The sequence below is a fragment of the Myxocyprinus asiaticus genome, chromosome 22 (genome assembly GCF_019703515.2).
Source record: "Myxocyprinus asiaticus isolate MX2 ecotype Aquarium Trade chromosome 22, UBuf_Myxa_2, whole genome shotgun sequence".
Classification (NCBI taxonomy): domain Eukaryota; kingdom Metazoa; phylum Chordata; class Actinopteri; order Cypriniformes; family Catostomidae; genus Myxocyprinus; species Myxocyprinus asiaticus.
Window position 1 is genome coordinate 42,959,867 of NC_059365.1, and position 23,522 is coordinate 42,983,388.

Sequence of the window (23,522 nt, forward strand, 5' to 3'; positions counted from 1 at the left end):
AGGAGTGCTACACGCATGCGGGTCAGTTTAGGTGTGTTGGCTCTTCAGACCAGTGTCTGATATGGGCTACATTTAAAATGTCATGTGAACAACCTAACAAAAAAATCAGATTTGAGCAAAATATTAGATCTGGGCCACATTCAGCTGCGGTGTGAACGTAGCCATTAACTACTCTTAGTTCTTATGACAGCCAACAACTACACATGTTGAGCCTGAAAATCATTTTTACTCCAAATAACACTTACTGTAAATAGTTGTTTTTCTCCGTCTAGATTGCTTTTTTCATTAAGTTTTACATTGCATCTCGAGACCAGAAACAGAAAACAGGCAATTAGAATCATCATAGCGCTGCCCTGTGGTTGATCAGGAAAACTGTGGATACAGAGAAACCAATCTAATTCAGTCTGTTACCATAGTTTATGTTAAGGCAGTACTCCAGTTGTTATTTCACTGATCTCCATGTGACAAGGATGCAGAGTGAAAGTCAGAGGGAGCAACACCTGTATCTCTGTCATCCTTCCACCATTCTGAATTTCATGAAACCATAATTCTTACATATTTAACTGAGCATCTTGAATTATTATGTTTTATTATGAAACTATCAATAAATCAAGTTTAAACAGCAGTAATCGCTCCGTGGTAATGCAGCAGCGCAAAGACGGCACTCCAAAGTGACGTGCGCAGGGCCGGATTAACCATATGGGCAATTGTGCATGTGTCCAGGTGCACCATATCCAGGGAGGCACTTAGTGCTGGCCCTGCCTATTAAGCGACATATGCAGCTGCATATGGCCCTCATGGCCACCAGGGGCCCCCCACCATGGGTTCAGTATAGCCAAATAATTATTTGCAATAAGCGTAAGTATTACTGGGCACACAGCCTGGCTATATGCATGCCAATAATCCGATGGAACCTATCAAACTAAAAATTATTGCATACGCTTCAAAGAAAAGACATGGAGAGATAAGTATGTGAATTTGACCTTCCTCAGTCTAAGATCTGATGTGGCGATGTTAGTAAGACAGCTGGTTAGTTGCGTGTTATCCAGGTTTAAGTCCACCTTTTGCCAATTTCACTATTCTCCCCTTATCAATCCATGTAAGTGAAGACGGACAGTGGCTCTACATGACATTAGAAAGTCATTTATTTTAAATAAAAATGAACACAAAAGGTGTAAAGAAAGCGTCGAAAGGGGAGTGTGATATCAGTGAAAGTAGCCTAAATGCAGTGTTCTCGTCATGATCGGGGGGCTCACTAAACATTGGGGAGTGCTGGAACAGACTGGAACGCATGGTTGGTGGCTTTTTCCAGTGGCTCGGCATTTCACGGGCTGGCTGAAAGTGAGGGTCATGCCAGCGACACAATTACCCATTTTCTGGACCTGAAGAGACTGCTCTAAAGCCGTGCTCCACATTTAAAGACCGCGGTGACGAGGTACCATTACGTGACACAGTACGTTTCTTTTACTACAAACATACACATACACTGATGTTGTTACATTATATACTGTTTTATTATACACCAGTGTGCAAATAGCATATGTCACTATTTACAGCAAGTGTAAATATCATCTACTGTAGCCTACCATACAGTACCTTAATCTAGTAATTAAATTCTTTCTTATTCATATCCACATAACTTCATTAAATATATTTATTAATTTGTGCATGTGATATGTGTTTGTTTGTTTTAAAAATTGTTTTCTTTCTTTTTTGTACTTCTGAAGTAGATATACCTGTGCTGTGCTAAACTTGATAGTTTTACATTTTTAACATTTATGCTTTTAAATAAATAGACCTGTTTATTTGCACAAATTAAACTTGCTTAGTTATTGATGGTGGGTGTGTTTGGATAGGTGTACTTGTAGGTACCCTGATAGCACACGTACATCACCCAGATGTCTATTTGATGTGTGTGTTTATGTAAACGGTCCTACTCAAACCGCTCCGAGCGGGATTTGAACCTCAAACCTCTGGCATAGGAAGTGGGTGTACTAACGAGGAGTTTAAAAGCCATAGCCTCTAGTGTCAGTCGCTAGTGCGCCTCTTGAGGTCAGGGGAGTGACGTTTACACACTGCACAGCTACCTATCAGCTGGCTACCATTACATTTACATCTGGAAGACCAATTTTTTAGGTTGTTTGCTCATCTGCAATACGTCTATAAGACGTATGTCAATAAGTGTCTCGGATGTCAATACAACATTCAGCAGATGTCTTTGAGACGTTTATGATTTAGAATGTTTGTAAATCTGATCTTTTGAAGATGTTCAACAAATGTTAATTCGTGCCTATACAGCTGGAGTTTTGCTTATAGCCCTTTGCTAAAAATATCTGGTAGTACTTTAAAAGAATATTTCACCTAAAAAATGAAAATTCTCTCATTATTCACTTACCCTGATGCCATCCCAGATATGAAAGTCATAATATCTGGGATGGCATCAGGGTAAGTGAATAATGAGAGAATTTTCATTTTTGGGTGAACTATCCCTTTAAGCCTGAATTCCTCAGATGGTAGGAATATTCCTTATTACAGTCTATTAATTGGAGGTTTATTTTTGGTGCGCTGAATTTAGGCATGAAATCCACAGCCCTAATTTTAACATTTGCATTACATAACCAACTACATTTACAAGCTTTTTAGTGCAATTACATTCATGTAAATTGCATGCAATCAGGCTGGCTGAATTATATTTGAAAAGATTAAAAATATATATATATATATATATTTTTTTCAATCAATTTAAAACGATCTTTTGAGATGTTTTCCAAAAATGTTCTCGCTTTTCAACTTTCTTTTCAGGAGGTGCTGAAAACAAACATGAAGCCTTTGAAAGAGAAGCTCAAAGTCTTAAAGAATGAGAAAGTCATCTGTAATCAAAGAGCAAAACACATCAAGGTAAAAGAACAGTTGATAATCCTATTAAGGTTCAACATTTTATGATGTGTGTGTGTGTGTGTGTGTGTGTGTGTATAAACAATATTTTAACATGTTATAGAAACTTCATCTGTTACAGAATCAAGCCCAGCAAACAGAGGCATGTATTAAGGAGGAATTTAATCAGCTTCACCAGTTTTTACGAGATGAAGAGACAGCCAGGTTAGCCACTCTGAGAGAAGAAGAGGAGCAGAAAAGGAAAATATTATATGAGCAAATTCTGTTGATTAACTGCGAACTCTCCTCTCTTGAGGAAAGAATCAGAGCCACTGAAGAAGAGATACAATCCAACAATATCTCATTCCTGTTGGTAAGTCCAGCTATTCATCATACTTTCTAAAAGAATGTGCACTACTTAGTCATGCTTTCTTAGGCAATGATGATTGATTATTGCTATTTGGTCAGGGGATCTAAACAAACCTTCAAATTGTGCAGCTCGTTGAGGGTAGGTGTTCAAAGTGATCAGATTTATGTATATACAGTGCCCTCTGTAAGTATTTGAACAGTGAGACACTTTTCATAATTATGGCTCTGTACACCACCACAATGGATTTGAAATGAAGCAATTAATATGTGTTTGAAGCTTTAATTTTAAGGGATTTACATCCAAATTGGTTGAACGGTTTAGGAATTACAGCACGTCTTATTGGTCAAACTAACATAATCATTAATAAATTATCATTTTTAATACTTGGTTGAAAATCCTTTGCAGTGAATGATTGTCTGAAGTCTGGAACCCTTGGCCATCACCAAATTCTGCGTTTCCTCTAGGAATGGGCTATGGTGGTCGAATAATTGACTCGTATTCCAACAACTGACTAGTCAATTAGTGGGATAGACTACTAACATTAATATTTTTAGTGGTGGTGGTTTTAATGGGAGACACAATTCTCAAATTAATTGGAGAACGTTTTTGCATGATTATAATTTGCTGTGCTTTACAGTATAACCCTCTGCAAGAACTTTTGTCTCTTTAATGCCTGTGGATAATGTTCCCATATTTGTGAGGTGCTTTGGAGAGCTTAAAGCCTTTTGCTGATTCTGTCTTACACTGCTTAAATAAATTGTTGCAGTTAGAAGTGTTTAAACAAGGGGGGTCTGGGTAGCTCAGCAAGTAAAGACGCTGACTACCACACCTGTAGTCGCAAGTTTAAATCCAGGGTGTGCTTAGTGACTCCAGTCAACCAATTGGCCCGGTTGCTAGGGTGGTTAGAGTCACATTGGGTTAACCTCCTCGTGGTCGACATAATGTGGTTCTCGCACTCGGTGGGGCGCGTGGTGAGTTGTGCGTGGATGCTGCGGAGAATAGCGTGAGCCTCCACATGCGCTAGGTCTCCGCGGTAACGTGCTCAACAAGCCAGGTGATAAGATGCGCGGATTGACGGTCACAGACGCAGAGGCAACTGAGATTCGTCCTACATCACCCGGATTGAGGTGAGTCACAACGCCACCATGAGTACTTAGAGTGCATTGGGAATTGGGCATTCCAGAATTGGGGAGAAAAGGGGAGACATTTTTTTCATTTTAAACAGCTTGATGTCGTAAACTAGATGTGTACATGCATCAATATCTGAGCCAGTCTTAGGCTGTCACAGACACTGTGATTCTTTCAAGCATGTTTGATATTACCGCCACATAATCTTGTAGTGTATGCGATGCAGCGACAATGGCGAACTACTCCAGCCAACCACATCTTATCATGCATCTTTGTACGGAAAGCCACAGATTTCATCATAATGATGTTTTATTGTTATAAATGAACAAGAATGAATTTTTTTACAAATATATAAATGGTCTGAGCACTATAATTGACATTGTGCTGTTTTATTTACCTCCAATTATTTTTCCAAAACAGACACAGACACTATTTTCATCTCCTCTTTTGTTTTTCAGACAAAAAAAAACTCTTACTCTCTGGAAAGGTCCTGCGATCACTCTAATGTTTCGTTTGAAATTATGTGAGAATTTTTTTTTTCTGCTGATGGTTGGAGATGCCTCTTGGCCAAAAATCTTGTAATTTGTGCACCTTGTCTGCTATCTGTTGTGTAGTATGTGCACTGCCACGACAAGAAAACGACAGATAACAAGAAACCTTGTTGTGTAATGTGAGCAGTACAGATTTAGGAAGTTTGACAGTTGTGTATTAAAAAGCGACTTTAGTTTCATCTGTCCAAAGAAAAGTGTTCCAGAACTTGGCAGGCTTTTTATTTGCTTTCTGGCAGTATAATCTGGCCTTCCTATTCTTTAGGCTTACCAGTGGTTTGCACCTTGTGGTAAACTCTCTGTATTTACTTTCATAGCTGTCTTCCTTTGGTCATCCAGGCCTTTAGGTTTTGCTGAGTTCACCAGTGTATTCCTTCTTTTTAAGAAGCCTCCTAGGGTTTCTGCTATCTCCCTGATTTTTTTCAGCCTATTAATGGCCAACTTTACTTGCATTGACAGCTCTTTGCATAATGACATATTTTCAGCATCAGCTTCTAAATGCAAATTCCCCATTTGGAATCAGCTCCAGACCTTTTAACTGCTTAAATTTTAATAAAATAACCTGGGAACAGCCCACACCTGGCCAAGAAACAGCTTCTCAGTCTATTGTACAATTACTTTTGAGCCCCTGAAATTGGGGGTTTATTTATAAAAAATGCTGTAAATCCTAAACTCGATTTGGATGTAAATACCTTCAAATTAAAGCTGACAGTCTGCATTTCAATCACATATTGATTGCTTCATTTCAAATCGATTGAGGTGGCATACAGAAAATTATGAAAAGTGTCTCACTGTCCAAATACTCTATTTATCAGAATATCATAGAGACTTGAAGGTGGGCTTTTTTGACTTGAGCCAGTTAGCAACCACCCAGAACATGCTAGTAACCAATAGCATTGAGCTTAAAACCACTCAGAAAACCTTAGCAACCACAAACTAGCCCTGGCAACAACCAACAACATAGCTAGGGCAATTGTCTTTAGAAAATGTAAACATCTAGTTATAATAATTATTATTCTGATCATTTTTATTATAATTTGTTTGATGTTATTTATAAAATCCTTTTGTTATTTCCATGAAAATCTGGTTTGAAGAACTACAAAGACCAACTTGAAATGTAAGTGAGATGCCTTTTTATTTTTGTTTTATTTTTTGGTTATGACTTCAAATGAAGTACAGTACTGACTCAGGGATGTTCCTACAGTACTCAGTGCACCTGTCCAGAGGGTCCAGACAAGCTTCCAGAAGTTCTGATTGATGTAGCAAAGCACTTGGGGAATCTGAAGTTCAATGTGTGGCAGAAAATGAGGGTTTTCACTCATCATAGTGAGTTCCATGTGATTAACTTTATGTCTAGTAAACCTTTTTAAAGTTCAAACCAGTTGTTATGAACACCATGTTATTCAAAATGTTATTCAGCAAATTCATAAAGTGCCATCCTTCCAGATCAGTGCTTCTCAAACTTTTTTAGGCCAAGTACCACCTTCAATCAAATCAGAACCTTCAAGTACCACCAAGTCACCACCAGTGTTCACTGAAATATTTTTTCAGCATTCGGCAGATTTAAATTTTTAACATCTTCTTAAGGATTATGAGCATCAATATTCCTGTAATTTACACAATCAGCAAGAGTGTGCTTCTAAAATCAAACATACAATATTAACATTTAGAAATTTTGCAATCCAGTTCAAACAAACTACTATATATATATGTTTAGAAATGCGGCGCTTAGGCATTGCTAGACCCTGTTTTTCATCTCAGCCCCCCTAAAATTATGCAGATAGCATCACCCTTAAAATATGTGATAATGTGCATGTGATCTATGAACACAGCGGCTGCAGTAAGCTATCTGAGGTTCATTTTACTCTGAATCATGCCCTTACCAGGCGGCTGCGTGTGTCGGGCTGGAGTGGAACCCTCCACCTCCCCCCTGAACCCTCGCATCCTGATGATTGGTTCCTGGTCCCGGAGCGCCGCTCACGGCCGTGCCCCTCCCCGGAGGTGCATGAGGAGCTCATGAGGTCGTGGCGGGCACCTTTCACTGCCTGGACCTGGTCTCTGAGCTCCTCCACTCTCACTACCCTCGATGGTGGGGCTGCCAGGGGGTACTCGGCGATTCTATCTATCAGGAGTCTATCAGGAATTTTTAAGATAAGACACCATTATTTAGTTAAATACTACTAATAATAATGTTAAATTTATATAGTGTCTTAACAGAGGTAGCACAGTTTAAAGGGAAAAAAAAGACAGAGCATGTTTCAGTTTCTTAATTTTACATAAGGAGGAATATTAAGAATAGACGAATACTTTAGAGAGCATTTTAACTCTTTTTTTTTTTTTTTGGAATAAAGTCTTAACCAGATTCCTTAATCGCTGATGTGAATATAAATTTGATCAACTTTTTAGGATAGATGGATAGACGAGCTCCGACGTTAAATCACTTCAGGTCAGGAATTTAACATCACACTCAGGTTTAGGCTATAAATAAATACATGAGAATAACGTGTGAATTGTGTGATACATTAACAGAGATTTCAAGAAGTGGAAAGTGTATATGATGTTTTATCTTAATGTTACACTTGATAAGCTTCAGACACCCACAATTTACAGAGACCACAAACGGAGTCAAGACTGCACCCATCCGATCTGAAATCACACCGTGCACATTTTCATTAATAAGGTTTACACTTTAGAAATATTGGCTTCATAAATTTTATAATTTTTAATAATTTTGTATATGTTTATTTAAAATGTCGCTTTATCCTTGTGCCTCTTGGATAATCAGTCAAATTAATATTTTTAATATTATTTGGATGAATCCGTTATTCATTTTGAAGTCATTATTCGTGCCTTTCTGAATAAGGTATTCGGCTTGGGGCACATCCCTAAGAATAACTCTGGTAAAATAAAGGTTTTATATACTGTATATATATATATATATATATATATATATATATATACAGTTGTGCTCAAACGTTTGCATACCCTGGCAGAAATATGGCTGATCATGCAAAGAAAACTGTCTTTTATTTAAGGATAGTGATCAAATGAAGCCATTTATCATCACATAGTTGTTTGGCTCCTTTTTAAATCATAATGATAACAGAAATCACCCAAATGGCCCTGATCAAAAGTTTACATACCCTTGAATGTTTGGCCTTGTTACAGACACACAAGGTGACACACACAGGTTTAAATGGCAATTAAAGGTTAATTTCCCACACCTGTAGCTTTTTAAATTGCAATTAGTGTCTGTGTATAAATAGTCAATGAGTTTGTTAGCTCTCATGTGGATGCACTGAGCAGGCTAGATACTGAGCCATGAGGAGCAGAAAAGAACTGTTAAAAGACCTGCATAACAAGGTAATGGAACTTTATAAAGATAGAAAAGGATATAAAAAGATATCCAAAGCCTTGAAAATGCCAGTCAGTACCGTTCAATCACTTATTAATAAGTGGAAAATTCGGGGATCTCTTGATTCAAAGCCAAGGTCAGGTAGACCAAAAAAAGATTTCAGCCACAACTGCCAGAAGAATTGTTCGGGATACAAAGAAAAACCCACAGGTAACCTCAGGAGAAATACAGGCTGCTCTGGAAAAAGATGGTGTGGTTGTTTCAAGGAGCACAATACGACGATACTTGAACAAAAATGAGCTGCATGGTCGAGCTGCCAGAAAGAAGCCTTTACTGCGCCAATGCCACAAAAAAACCTGGTTACAATATGCCCGACAACACCTTGACACACCTCACAGCTTCTAGCACACTGTAATTTGGTGTGACGAGACCAAAATAGAGCTTTATGGTCACAACCATAAGCGCTATATTTGGAGAGGGGTCAGCAAGGCCTATAGTGAAAAGAATACCATCCCCACTATGAAGCATGGTGGTGGCTCACTGATGTTTTGGGGGTGTGTGCGCTCTAAAGGCATGGGGAATCTTGTGAAAATTGATGGCAAGATGAATGCAGCATGTTATCAGAAAATACTGGCAGACAATTTGCATTCTTCTGCATGAAAGCTGCGCATGGGACACTCTTGGAATTTCCAGCATGACAATGACCCTAAGCACAAGGCCAAGTTGACCCTCCAGTGGTTACGGCAGAAAAAGGTGAAGGTTGTGGAGTCGCCATCACAGTCTCCTGACCGAAATCTTTCTTTTTCTACTAAGAGGCTTTAGCAGTGTTTAAGTATCATAAGCGTTTTCCCCGAAAATGACAACAAAGCATATCATTTTGTGAAATGCTGTGCATGACCATCATAAAGGAATATGCAAAAAAGACATCATAGCCTAAAATTAATAACAGGTTTTAATTACATCCTGATGTCATTATATGTCATTAGCCACTTTCACTCTTAATTAATCCAGACTCTTTCTCTCCCTGTTAAACGAGATTACCGAACTAAATGAGTGACATGCCTCCTCTCCATCAGTCAGTCAGGATAAGACGCTGATCCTTGCTGGTTCAGGAATTTAATGAGTATATGGGGCATATTCGTTCAGTGGATCAAACCAATCATATGCTCCTTCACAGCCCACACTCCAGTGCTATTGGCTCATGCTTTAGTCAGTCTTTACAGGTTAGAAAAGCCACCAAAGTGCCTAGTGTTGCGGCTGCAGCTGTTTAAAACACTTACATGCTGATTGCAAAGTCACAAATTTTTAGGGGGGCTGAGATGGATTTCAGGGGGGCTGAAGCCCTTCTAAAAAGGGTCTGGTAACGTCGATGTTACCATTACAACAGTTATTCCAAAAAAGTACTTTGAAATTGAACATTTTATTGAATCATCCTCTTATAATTATTATCTCTTTTCATCTATAGCTCCTGTCATCCTTGACCCCAACACTGCTCACCCATGTCTGCAACTCTCCAACAATCTGACCGATGTGAGATTTGGTCAGTGGAGTCAACAGGCCTTAGGTTACTTAGAGAAATGTGCAGGGTATACAAGCGTCCTGGGTTCTGAGGGATTCAACACAGGGACTCACTACTGGGATGTTGAGGTTGGGGACAACACCACCTGGGCCTTGGGAGTCATCTCAGAGTCTGCGATCAAGGCAAGAGACAATCCCCCCATTTCTGGTTTATGGCGCTTAGGTTATCACAATGGTAAATATGGACAAGGTCTTTCAGGGGATGTACTAAGGCCGCTTGATGTGAAACAGAAAGTCCAGCGAATCAGAGTCTATCTGGACTTGGACAGAGGAGAATTGTCATTTCTTAACTCTCATACCAATACTCATCTCCATACCTTTAAACACACCTTCACTGAGAAAGTCTTTCCATACTTCTGTAATGTGTGTCCATCTCAAGCTCTCAGTATCTTGCCAGTGCAAACCTCAATCACAGGAATGGAGATAGTGTAAAGATAAATGTGAATGTTTGCAATAACATCAACTATCTGCAACAAGCAAGCCCAACAGGAGAGTAACGGAAGTAAAATACCATTCATTTGTGTCCAAAAAGAAATGTATTTTGTGTAAACCTTTCAAGACAGACTTACCATGAGCTCCAACGTTGTTAAGCTATGATATTCTATAGAAGCCACAAGTCAATTTGATTTTAACCTTTTTTTAATCATGTTTAATTGCCAAATTACTACATTAATTTGGCCAGTCTTTTGAATCACATAAATGCTTGTCTTTTTTTTTCATCAGTTTGTTTTTCCCCTTTAGCTGATTATTGCATTTTGAGTTTTTTTTGTAGATTTTTTTCTTTAGGTTTCTGTTGGTTCATTCTTAAAATAATTTATGCCTTGCACTATGGAGGTATTTTTGTGTAGCATAACAAATGTAATTTCACGAAAACAGTCCTGTTGTGAATTGCAACACTTGATCCATACCTGTAATTTTGAAACCTGTTGAACCTCCCACCACATATATTACATACACTACAATAATTTTTTCTGCATACCAGGCACGTGCCGTGGGCTTTGAGATTGGCCAAGCATCAACGATTTTTAATACACATTATTAACTCTGAGCCCAAAACGCATTATACAACGAGTGTAATGTCGCAGAAATTTTATTGACGTAAATTGTTGCCCAGTAAATTTTTTTAAATTCAGGACAGTAATATTGCTCATATCACACAAATTAAAGATTGTCATATATTGAGCCGAGCATGTTTATGTCCATTAAATTCATTCAAATTGACCATAGTGCCAGAAGAGCTTGTTTTGACATACAGCAAAAAGAAAAGATTGGCATTTACTAGATTCAACATCATAGGCCTCACACGTCACTCTTCCCACAGTTCAGAACCACTGGAATGGACAGCAGCAATCTGACCACCAAAGACAACAATCTTAACCTGAATGCACAAGGAAAATGTAACAGACATGGCAGTCTACATTCCTTAATATATATTTTTTAAAACAGACACTGCGCCCTAACGTTAAAACTATAAAACAGACATAACACAAGAAGGACATGATTGCCGGATCACCACTTCATAGCCTCAGACTAACCAGAAACAATGACCTAGTATCTATGACCTAGTAACAATAACACAGATTTTTTATAAATATATTAACTTACCTTTACTTGAACACAAAATTCATGCATCTCTCCTTGTGGATGAAAATCTCTATCACTTTGTTGTAAAAGTCGCCCGCTTGTTAAAGTTCTGATAGCCTCTCTTTCTCGATTTTTAATTGAAATTACCTTTGCCAAAGGTCGTCGATGCTTACACTTCAGATATCCATTTTAGTGCGTAATAACGCATTAGTTACGTGAACTTGAATGTGTTGACACAAAACTAAAATCAGATAGCGTGACTGAAGGAAGGAGCTTCTGACTGGCTTACTCATTTTGGTAAGCATGCTTACGTTGGCCATTTGTAGTAGCGGCCGTGAATCAATTTGAATGAACATACAGTGTAGAATGTAAGGGCGGTAAACAATGCTTTGAATCAGAGAAAGTATAACATAAAGTGCTTCTACCTGATGGTGGCGCCAAAGTGAATATATGAATAACTGTCATATATTGACAGTTATTCATATAATATATAACAGAGATAAAAGATGAAGAATTTGAATGAAAACAGTACTTTAAATTAACAATTATATTTAAATATATAATTGTGTCATTTTTCTTTTTACCCTTCTGTTAAGTAAGCAACAGAGCATGTGAGTGGAGTGGAGCAAGTTGTCGCTCCGCTCAAATATTCGCTCATGTGCGATCGCTTAACTTCAACGCTCAAATTCAAAAGTCATCGCTCCATGAAATGAGAAAGAAATTAGACATAATTTCTTTGTCAAAATTCTTGTTTATTTTTTTGTATCAGGTACAGACCTTGTTCTCTCTGCCCTATTTGGATGGGGTTATTTTATATGGGGACATAGGGTAATGTAACAGCCTAATTACCAGAGCTTCTAATTAATTTTAATCCCGTGCTAATCGTTCATGTCAGTAATTTTTCCGGACTTTTGCAGGCTATGCTTTCCCGCGCCGGTAAAGATAATAGCGTTTACCTATTAAATGGTCTGTAAAAATAACCCGTTATTCTTATCCCATGCGAATTGACATGTTAGTAAAAAGCCAGTGAATCTGCACTCTCCAGCCTGTGAACCCTTTAACTCATTGTTTCTAAAGTTCACCAAGTGTCTGCAGTGGATGTTGGTCATTGAGAATACACCAGAAAATGTAAGAAGCGCTTCAAAACTTCATCTAATGCTGGCTGTTGCGTTTTGACTGATGCATGAGAAACGAATGAACATGATTTCTTTTGATTAGAAAAATTAGAAAAGGACACAAGCAGGGGCGTGTTCTTATGGTGGGCATGGGGTGGTCCTGCTCCAACATTTTAAAGTCTTTATAAAACAATGTCAGTGCTTTTAACATTAGTTTATGATCTACATTGCTTTTTTCTTTTCTTTAGTCCTTGATCACGGTATGTTTTGTGTTTGATTACTGTGGGTTTTATGTCCTTCTTTGTATTTCTATGTGATTTTTAATTTTTTGATGCTGCCCATCTTGACCAGGACTCCCTGGTTGAAGAGATATTGTATCTCAATGGGACCTTCCTGGTTAAATAAAGGATAAAAAAAAAAAAAAAATTTAATGTATTGTAAAAAGTTATGCATTCAGTCTTAATTCATAGTACATCTCTTATGAATAGAAGCAACAAAAAAAAAAAAAAAAAATTGGAGATCAGGAAAACAGTTTTAATATAAAATTAAGTTAATTGTTTTTAAAGCACTGCCCTCATCACTGCCATCTGTTCCTCATTGTTCTCACCTGTTTTCCATTCCATCATTAGTTCTTGTTTTTATATATGCCCTCTAGTTTTTGCATTCCTTGTCAGTTCTTGTTTGTTGTTGTTTTGAGTTCCTGTTTGTTTGTTTCACTGTCATAATTTTTATTAAAAGCCTGCAAATAGATCCTACGTCTCCCGTCTCATCTCAGTAACTACTCGTGACAGAAGAACTGACCCACATGGATCTAGCGGCTGTCCGAATCCTGCTACTAAAGCAAGGGGACCGTCCAGTTGAAGATCACGTCCGTGAGTTTTTAGAATTAGTGAATTTAGTGCACAATCCAGACCGCTCTCTGGTGGTTTTCTTCCGGACCGGTCTGAATAGTGCACTGAAGGAACTGATGCCTCCGGCTGATCCTCACTGGACCCTCTGTGAATATGTGGAGAAGGCTCTGGAACTTTGCGGTTCCCATTACACAGTGGATTATGGTGGGAACCCCAGGCCAAAACCTGCATCTTTGGCTCCTTGCTCCAAGCCTTCCATGGCCAACAGGCCAGCGCCCATGCCTGCCATGGCCAACGGACCAGCGCCTATGCCTGCCATGGCCAACGAGCCAGCGCCCACACCTGCCACAGCCAACGAGCCAATGCCAATGCCTGTGGCCTCGCCCGCTCCTGTGACTACGCTCCCACGTCACTCCCACGGTCGTTCCCCAGTCGCTGCCAGCTCTCATCGAGCCTCCCACAGCTCTGCCTTCCATGGCTTCACCCCTCGAGCCTCCCACGGCACTGCCATCCATGGCTTCGCCCCTCGAGCCTCCCACGGCTCCGCCTTCCATGGCCTCTCCCCTCGAGCCTCACATGGCTCCGCCTTCCATGGCGCCGCCCCTCGAGTCTCCCACGGTTCCGCCTTCCATGGCTCTGCCCCTCGATCCTCCCACGGCTCCGCCTTCCATGGCTCTGCCCCTCGAGCCTCCCATGGCTTCGCCTTCCATAGCTCCGCCCCTCGAGCCTCCCACGGCTCCGCCTGCCTTCGTCGAGCCTCTCCCATCTCCACCCTTAGAGTCTTCCATGGCTCCGCCCGCTCCCCCAGAGACTCCTCCTCCAGCGGTTCCACCCGCTCCCCCAGAGACTCCTCCTCCAGCGGTTCTGCCCGCTTCTCCAGAGACGACTCCTCCAGCGGTTCCGCCTGCTCCCCTACAGACTCCTCCTCCAGCAGTTCCGCCTGCTCCTCCAGAGATTCCTCCTCCAGTGGTTCCGGCCACCCTCCCAAAGACTCCTCTTACAGCAGCTCTGCATGCCCCTCCTCTGGCGGCTCCACCGCCAGACTCGGTCCCTGCCCTGTGGCCACCTCCCAGGCCTCCTGACCCTGTCCCCACTCTGTAGCTGCCTCCCAGGCCTCCTGACCCAGTACCGGCTCTGTGGCTTCCTCCCACATCACTCCCACGGTCATTCCCCAGTCGCTGCAAGTGCTCCCGATCACGGAGGTCTGTTCCCAGTCGCTGCCAGCTCTCGTCGAGCCTCCCACAGCTCTGCCTTCCATGGCTTCACCCCTCTAGCCTCCCATGGCACCGCCATCCATGGCTTCACCCCTCGAGCCTCCCACGGCACTGCCATCCATGGCTTCACCCCTCGAGCCTCCCATGGCTCCGCCTTCCATGGCCTCTCCCCTCGAGCCTCCCACGTCTCCGCCTTCCATGGCCTCTCCCCTCGAGCCTCACATGGCTCCGCCTTCCATGGTCCCAGCCCTGTGGCTGCCTCCCAGACCTCCCGACACAGTCCCTGCCCTGAGGCTGCCTCTCAGACCCCCGGACCCAGTCTCTACCCTGAGACTGCCACCCCCCCCACCAGACCTCCGGACCCAATCCTTACCCTGGGGTCTCCTCCCTGGACACCTGGTCATCTTCTGAGTCCCCTTCCTGTACCTGCCAGGAGTCGCCCCTTAAAGGGGGGGTTATGTCACAGTCTGTCTCCCTCGTGTTTCCTAGGACTCTTATTTTGAAGTGTTTCCCCTGGACTACATTACCCATCACACACTGCCCTCATCACTGCCATCTGTTCCTCATTGTTCTCATCTGTTTTCCATTCCCTCATTAGTTCTTGTTTGTATATATACCCTCTAGTTTTTGCATTCCTTGTCAGTTCTTGTTTGCTGTTGTTTTGAGTTCCTGTTTGTTTGTTTCACTGTAATCATTTTTATTAAAAGCAAATTGATCCTACATCTCCCGTCTCATCTCAGCAACTACTCGTGACAGGTTGGGTGGCCGCAGCAGGGGGAGCATGTGCCCTGGATCACCACCATGCACGGTAGCCTGGAGCTATTAGTAAATACAGAATTGTTCAAAAGGTCCTTCGTATTCCACATCACATAAATATACATACACACCCCTTGTCTACAGCAAAGCTAATATATACATAGTTTTTTCCCCTCCCTCTTATTATTACATCTCTACACATATTAATGTTAGTATACATAGATAAAAATACATATACAAAAGTTAATTTGCTAAAGTTGTACCATATACCCACTATTTATTTGTTCAACAGGTTTCTTAAAAGAAATATATACATACAGTGGCATGCAAATTTTGGGCACCCCTGATCAAGGACAGCAAAAGATGGCCTGATTTCCAAAAGGCATAAAGTTAAAGATGACACATTTCTTTAATATTTTAAGCAATTTTACTTTTTTATATCCATCTTTTACAGTTTCAAAATAAAAAAAATGAAAAGGGCCCGAAGCAAAAGTTTGGGTACCCTGCATGGTCAGTACTTAGTAACGCCCCCCGGCAAGTATCACAGCTTGTAAAAGCTTTTTGTGTTTTTCAGTTCTTGTTTGGGGGATTTTCGCCCATTCTTCCTTGCAAAAGGCTTCTAGTTCTGTGAGATTCTTGGGCTGTCTTGCATGCACTGCTCTTTTGAGGTCTATCCACAGATTTTCGATGATGTTTAGGTCGGGGGACTGTGAGGGTCATGGCAAAACCTTCAGCTTGCGCCTCTTGAGGTAGTCCATTGTGGATTTTGAGGTGTGTTTAGGATCATTATCCTGTTGTAGAAGCAGTCCTCTTTTCATCTTTTTTACAGATGGTGTGATGTTTGCTTCCAGAATTTGCTGGTATTTAATTTAATCCATTTTTTCCTCTACCACTGAAATGTTCCCCTGTGCCACTGGCATCAACACAAACCCAAAGCATGATCAATCCACCCACATGCCTAACAGTTGGAGAGGTGTTCTTTTCATGAAATTCTGCACCCTTTTTTCTCCAAACATACCTTTGCTCATTGCAGCCAAAAAGTTATATTTTAACTTCATCAGTCCGCAGGACTTGGTTCTAAAATGCATCAAGCTTATTTAGATGTTCATTTGCAAACTTCTGATGCTGAAATTTGTGGAGAGGATGCAGGAAAGGTTTTCTTCTCATGACTCTTCCATGAAGGTCATATTTGTGCAGGTGTCGCTGCACAGTAGAACAGTGCACCACTACTCCAGAGTCTGCTAAATCTTCCTTAAGGTCTTTTGCAGTCAAACAGGGGTTTTGATTTGCCTTTCTAACAATCCTACGAGGAGTTCTCTCTGAAAGTTTTCTTGGTCTTCCAGACCTCTACTTGAACTAAACTGTTCCTGTTAACTGCCATTTCTTAATTACATTAAGAACTGAGGAAACGGTTACCTGAAAACACTTTGCTATCTTCTTATAGCCTTCTCCTGCTTTGTGGGCCTCAATTATTTTAATTTTCAGAGTGCTAGGCAGCTGCTTAGAGGAGCACATGGCTGCTGATTGTTGGGACAAGATTTGAGGAGTCAGAGTATTTATAAAGCTTTGAAATTTGCATCACCTGGCCTTTCCAAACGATGATTGTGAACAAGCCATAGCCCTTACAAGCTAATTAAGGTCTGAGACCTTAACTCTCAGACATGGCCATCTTGATGTGACAAGTGACAATGTTTTTTGTGCAAGCCCACTCATCAAAGAGCATGGTTTCATCAATCAAACTGAGAGTGGGGATTCTGGAGTAGAAGTGGTCGAGGCTGCTCTGAATGTCTCTGGGATGTCTCTCAGTAGGGCCCAGTAGACGCAGCAGGCTGGTGCAGTCAGGGAGGAGTGAATTAAGTGCTGTCAAGTCGCAGTGTGTACTTGTCTTTCAAGAGTTTATTGTAAAATGCAGAGCAGTCCAGTCCAAAATTAAGATGTACGAAAAGCATTGCCTTCATGACTGTTACACTGAGTAGAGATTTATCCGGTGTCCATGCTACATTCATTTATGAGAACACATGCTCCACAGATGCAGATATCCCAGGCAGGCATAAAACAAACTCCACGACTTTGGCTAAGACTCTGAAGTTGATGGTCTTGCTCTGCACCTCACGAAAAACGTCTGTCCAACTCTCAGACATGGCCATCTTCTTCAAGTGACAATGTTTTTTGTGCAAGCCCACTCATCAAAGAGCGTGGTTTCATCAATCAAACTGAGAGTGGGGATTCTGGAGTAAAAGTGGTCAAGGCTGCTCTGAATGTCTCTGGGATGTCTCTCAGTAGGGCCCACTCAAGTTTTTCTGTGTTCTCCAATGAGCGGCTCCAATTTTGGAAGTATTCCACCGATGCTGAATAAAAGTTTCTGACTGTACAAAAGAAATAAACCGCTCACATGTCACCAGCTTCAACCAGGGCATCCAACTGCTTTTTAATGTCAGAGGGTACGAATGATTCCTCCAGCCTGGCCTGCAAGACTTTTCTCAGGTCATGAATGTGTAAAGATTTGGCTGTGCACAACAGAATGATAAGCAAAAAGTCCTTCACCTGCATGCACCATGCCAGATTCTGAACTTTGCTTCACACACACACACACACACACAAAAACAAAAAAACAATTGGTGTGGCACACTTCCTTTTAGTAGCATACACACGCTGCGCAATATCGGTGCGGCCTCCGTGTGCGATTAAAAAGCGAGCCCCACAAATCTCACACCTCACTTTACTAGGCTCTGTCTGTGACTCCTTTTTTAGAAATGTAAACTCTTTTTGAAGATCCACATTAAATGTACATGCACGCTTCCTTGACATTTTCCAGCCGCAATTTCATCTGTGTGCTCAAAACTGACTCTTCAATCAGTTCACTAACTGGACGTATATTGATAGGGGATTGTGATTGGATAGTTTAATCCAATCATGTACAATAACACAGTGTGATTTTATTGGTTTTACAAGCCTTATCCTTGGCTACCTTTGATTAGAATACTCACATGACTGAGAAAGCCGCATAGGCGATAGAGAAATTTTAGGAGAGGGGAAATATGGGACAAAACACGATTTTTTCTGAATAAGTCAGGACACTAGAAAAAGTGCTTAAATACGGGACTGTCCCGGAAAAATGCGTATATATGTGCGTTACTCCTTGTTATTATGAGGCTTGTTTGAGATGCTAAATGCCTCGCCTTGAAAGTAGACGCAGCAAGCTGGTGCAGTCAGGGAGGAGTGAATTAAGTTCTGTCAAGTCGGACAGTTCTCACTTCTCATAGTGGATCAGCCGCAACAGATCAAAGGCAGATATCGCGAGATTCACATTCATGTCCTTTGTTGTTAATAAAGTGGATGCAATTTAAATTCTGTTGCTTTTTAATGAAAAATAAATATGATGAACAAGATAATCAATGTAACTTTTATTTAATTCCCCCCATAAGACGTGTCTTTCCATACATTTTGTGTTTAATAAAGACATGTATTTTAGATATTTCAGAAATATGATACCAATAACATATCCCATACAGAGATTCCACTGTCATAGTGTTGGGGATCTTCACATATAATTTATACATGTAATTCTTTTTTTTTTTAAAGAGAACACAACATCACGGTTGTTTTAGCCAGTGAGCATTACGCTGTGTCGCCAGCAAGTAATTTCCAACTGTGCTTGCTGTTCGTGCATCTCGGAAAACTGCGCCGCCTGGCTGCTACAATTGCGGCGGCCACGCTCTCGCGGGAGTATTTTTGACATACGTTGTCATGACATCACAGCAAGTCGGACTGATTTCTAAACGGCATGCACCTGCCGGTGATCAGTAAACTGTTTTTTACTGTGCCTTATGGGAATTTCTAGGGAGTGAAAGTTTCAGTGCACTGTATGATTTTGTCAATGGGACAGCCCTCTCCCTGACCAGTGTACTGACTACTGAGACGAGCAGGCTTTCTCTCTTGCACCTGAAAGGATCATTTCAAGAGCAACCATTATGGGGCAGCACACCACCATCATTTGCCATTCAGATGATCCAAAAAGTTCCCTGTCCGTTTCACATTAACATGATTTAGCCAAACAGGATATGTTCCTGTAACAACATATTTCAGTTATAAAAATACACTTTCCTTTATACATTCATATACATTTTAAACCTAAAATTGTGAGTTTGATTGAAAAAAAAAGAAAAAAGTTACTGGACATATAATATGCTTCAACTACCCTTGTACTTATGATGGAACTGATCTTTTGACCTTGATTAGAAGTAATTGCAATAAAGGATCTAGAATTTATTTATTTATTTATGCAGAAGACAACTGGTTTGATTTATTATTATTATTATTATGTATTTTTATTATATATATATATATATATATATATATATATATATATATATATATATATATATATATATATATATACTACCGGTCAAAAGTTATGAAACACTTACTCATTCTTTATTATATAAAGAATGAGTAAGTTATATATATGAGTTTATTATATATATATATATATATATATATATATATATATATATATATATATATATATATATATATATTTTTTTTTATTTTTTTTTTAATTTATTATTTTAGAATAATAGTAAAGTCATCAAAACTATGGAATAACATAAATGGAACTATGGGAATTATGTTGTGACTAAACAAACCCCCCCCCCCCCCCAAAAAAAGAAAAAAATTTAAAATTTTAAAAGATTTAATTCAAAAAAAATTAAAGATTTAATTCAAGCACTATTACTTGGAATATAGCACACAAGGTTAAGGAATTTTTGGGTACTTTATTGGTGCTTTGACTTAGTGTCATTTTTGGAGCTTAACAACCCCTAGTCACCTTTCACTTTCATTATATGGAAAAGAGCAGTAATAATATTCTTAAATGGTGTAAATAGTGAGTAAACAGTGATAGAAAATAAATTTTTTGGGTGAACGTTCTAGTAAGTTTTGGGTAAGTTTTTCCTTCCTGTCTTTAGTCTCGTCATACCGACCTTTGTGGGGGTCATCACTTTGGCTGTCCAGTAAAATTGCCCAGTCAGGGATCTTCACGCCCAACCTTCTGTCTTCCTGCCCTCTTGCCAACTGTGAACCTGCCAAAAAGCTGTCAGTGCAGGTGTGGTCATCATCATGTCAGTGGGGACAGGCCTAGTCCAAGGTGAGCTTTAGGGAAAACAGATCATCGTGTCTTAATTGCAGCATCCATTTATATTATGTAAGGTTAGGTAAGTTTACAATATAACACAATAGCTTGTTCTGGCTTACTAATTTGATTTGGAAGAGCAGCATTCAAAGAGTGCTGTTATTTCATATACAGTAATAAAATGTGAATGTTTTACTGTTTGTATTACTCTTGTCTGTGTTCTGTAAATACACTGTAAAAACAAACTGGCAGCTGTGGTTGCCATAATAATTATGTAAAAAGTACAGTAAAAATGTAAATAACTTTACAGAACAACCTGCAAATTTTACAGTTTAAAGCTGTTGTAATTGACATGACCATGATTGCACTTTTATGGCACAGAAAATTTACAGTAAAAAATCTTCATAAACTTGATATTAATCTTCCGAAACTGTAAAAATCTATTTTTTCTTTATAAGGTATTAATCACCATAAAAATTACAGAAGAGCACATGATGACATGAAGTTCACCAATAGGAGCTCTTCCAGAAGCAATGACCAATAAACATGTAGAGACAGTGCTCAGTGTCACTCACACAAACACTAAACACCATCAGGGTAACACATGTGAAATTAAAATAATCCAGTAAACATTAACTAAACTACATCAAATATAACACAGAACACCCCAAAGTACATAACTGATATTAAAAATAAGAAGAAACATAAATATTCCCATAAAAAATAATGAAATATGATGAATATGTTCATACAGGGAATTGTGGGAATGACCGATTATTGTTTTTTTACTATAATTTTAACAATAATTTACTGTAAAACGTACATGTACTCTCTTGTTAAACAATGTACATTTTTACCATTAATTATATAGGAAAATCATACTTTTTACATAAAAAAACATTTTATTGTAAAAACTACAGTATTGTCTTTTAAAATATATAAACAAAATTTACTGAATATTTTACAGTTAATATTCGTTAATCAATATTTCTGTAGAATTTTACAGTCTTTTACCGTAAAAATTACATTTTTTACAGTGTAGAATTCTTTTGGAACTATTTAACTACCCATACTCTGTCAACTTCTTGTATATAGAACTTTTGTATTTGAACAATACCAAAATTGCAATCATACTGTTGTATTGAGTATGCTTAAATATACTTCAAGTAAACTTTTCTGTCTTCAATACACAAAAATAATTTTTAAATATGTACACTGTATTTTTTAAACAAAAGTTTTGAAACACTTGACTGAAATGTTTCTCATGATCTTAAAAATCTTTTGATCTGAAGGTGTATGCTTAAATGTTTGAAATTAGTTTTGTAGACAAAAATATAATTGTGCCACCATATTAATTTATTTCACTGAAAAACTAAAATTTAATTACATTTTTTATTTTTTTTTTAATTGATGTTTTGGACCAAATAATAAAGAAAAGCAGCCAATAAGTGCCCAACATAGATGGGAATTCCTTCAATACTGTTTAAAAAGCATCCCAGGGTGATACCTCAAGAAGTTGGTTGAGAAAATGTCAAGAGTACATGTCTGCAAATTCTAGGCAAAGGGTGACTACTATGAAGATGCTAAAATATAACACAGTTTTGATTTATTTTGGAATTTGTTTAGTCACAACATAATTCCCATAGTTATTAGTGTATCATAATGCAGGGCTGAGGTACACAAGCATGGCACAGAATACTGATGTCATCGTGTACAACATGACTCAAACAAACAAATGTCAAATGTCAAACAAACTTATGGATCACAAATCCAAAACAGGAAAAACAGCAGAGTGCTCTTCATAATCCACAATATTCTGTTCTCTCCTCAACAATCTTGGAAGAGTCTTATTTGGAATCAATAATTGTTTTCTTTTTCTTTTGATCAAATATGTAATAATTATGTTTTTGTATCATTTGAATATTGTTTAAATTTGTGCGTGTGAACAAAGATTTATTAATCAGTAGGATGTGTGTTTGATGCTGAGATCACAAAACATTTCATTTAACTAAAATTTATGAAAGTAAAATGATATTATCATTTAAAAAAATGATGGATACTTCAGTTTGTCATCAGATCACTGTTTTGCTCAGGAATTGTGTTTAAAAAACATACAAAGAGGTACAAAGCACTGTATACTGTATAATGAGCCTCCAAAAACAGCCTAGTCCTTCAAGAGCAAGGATCGTTCAAGACTTGTCAATTTTCCAACAGATGCTTTAGCAAATAATCCAGCACTTTGAGAACAATGTTCCCCAAAGACAAATTGGAAGGATTTTGGGCATTTCACCCTCTACAGTGCACAACATAGTAAAAAGATTCAAGGAATCTGGTAAAATCTCGGTGTGTAAAGGGCAAGACGAAAACCATTTCAGAATGTGCGTGATCTCTGATCCCGCAGATGTCACTGTTTTAAAAAACATCATTCATCTGTAATGGATATCATTATGGAATAACTTTAATATACCTATGTTAGTCAACACCACTCGCCACTGCATCCACAGATGCAAGTTAAGACTTTATACAAAGCAGAAGCCATACATCAACACTGTCCAGAAGCGCTGCCGACTTCTCCGGGCTCAGTCTCATCTTAGATGGAAAGTAGAACAGTGGAACTGTGTTTTTTGGTCCGAAGAGTCCACATTTCAAAACGTTTTTGAAAAATATAGCCATCATGTTATCTGGGCCAAAGAGAAAAAGGACTATCCAAGCTGTTATTAACGTCATGTCCAAAAGCAAGTGTCTGTATGGGCCAGGGGTGTGTCAGTGCCCATGGTATGGGTAACAGGCACATCTGTGAGAACACCATGAATGCAGACAGATGTGTACAAATTTTGGAGCAACATATTCTGCCATCCAGCACCATCTTTTCCAGGGACGACCCTGCATTTTCTAGCAGGACAACATCAAAACACATACTGCCCGGATTACAAGTGCATTATTAAGCACACCATCTGGCAACGAAGACCCCGTACAGTTGTGCAGCAAAAGGATGCACAATTATGGATGAATGGGTGA

General features: G+C 39.3%; 3 protein-coding genes across 7 annotated transcripts in view; 2 read left to right on the plus strand and 1 right to left on the minus strand.

The window, feature by feature from the left end:
* The window catches only part of LOC127413313 (zinc-binding protein A33-like), a 54,528-nt gene extending 41,550 nt beyond the window's left edge, over nt 1-12,978 (plus strand). For 3 of the 4 annotated variants that reach the window (XM_051650340.1, XM_051650338.1, XM_051650336.1), the window contains 5 exons: nt 2,803-2,898; nt 3,017-3,247; nt 6,015-6,037; nt 6,125-6,246; nt 9,741-12,978. In XM_051650340.1, the coding sequence (XP_051506300.1) occupies nt 2,803-2,898; nt 3,017-3,247; nt 6,015-6,037; nt 6,125-6,246; nt 9,741-10,285 (1,017 nt within the window). In that variant the 3' untranslated portion in view covers nt 10,286-12,978. The remainder of the gene's footprint in view (nt 1-2,802; nt 2,899-3,016; nt 3,248-6,014; nt 6,038-6,124; nt 6,247-9,740) is intronic. The other variant, XM_051650337.1, reaches the window with a different exon arrangement.
* LOC127413334 (mitochondrial nicotinamide adenine dinucleotide transporter SLC25A51-like) overlaps nt 1-23,522 on the minus strand; it is a 207,697-nt gene that overhangs the window by 105,032 nt on the left and 79,143 nt on the right. The window lies entirely within an intron of this gene.
* LOC127413323 (sialidase-like) lies at nt 13,089-19,658 on the plus strand. Of its 2 annotated transcripts, none has more exons than XM_051650365.1 (2): nt 13,089-16,144; nt 17,403-19,658. In XM_051650365.1, the coding sequence occupies exon 1, from the start codon at nt 13,358-13,360 to the stop codon at nt 14,483-14,485; it is 1,128 nt and encodes a 375-aa protein (XP_051506325.1). In that variant the 5' UTR covers nt 13,089-13,357; the 3' UTR covers nt 14,486-16,144; nt 17,403-19,658. The 2 variants fall into 2 exon arrangements, with proteins under 2 accessions (XP_051506325.1, XP_051506326.1); XM_051650366.1 differs by having other exon boundaries at nt 13,089-16,122.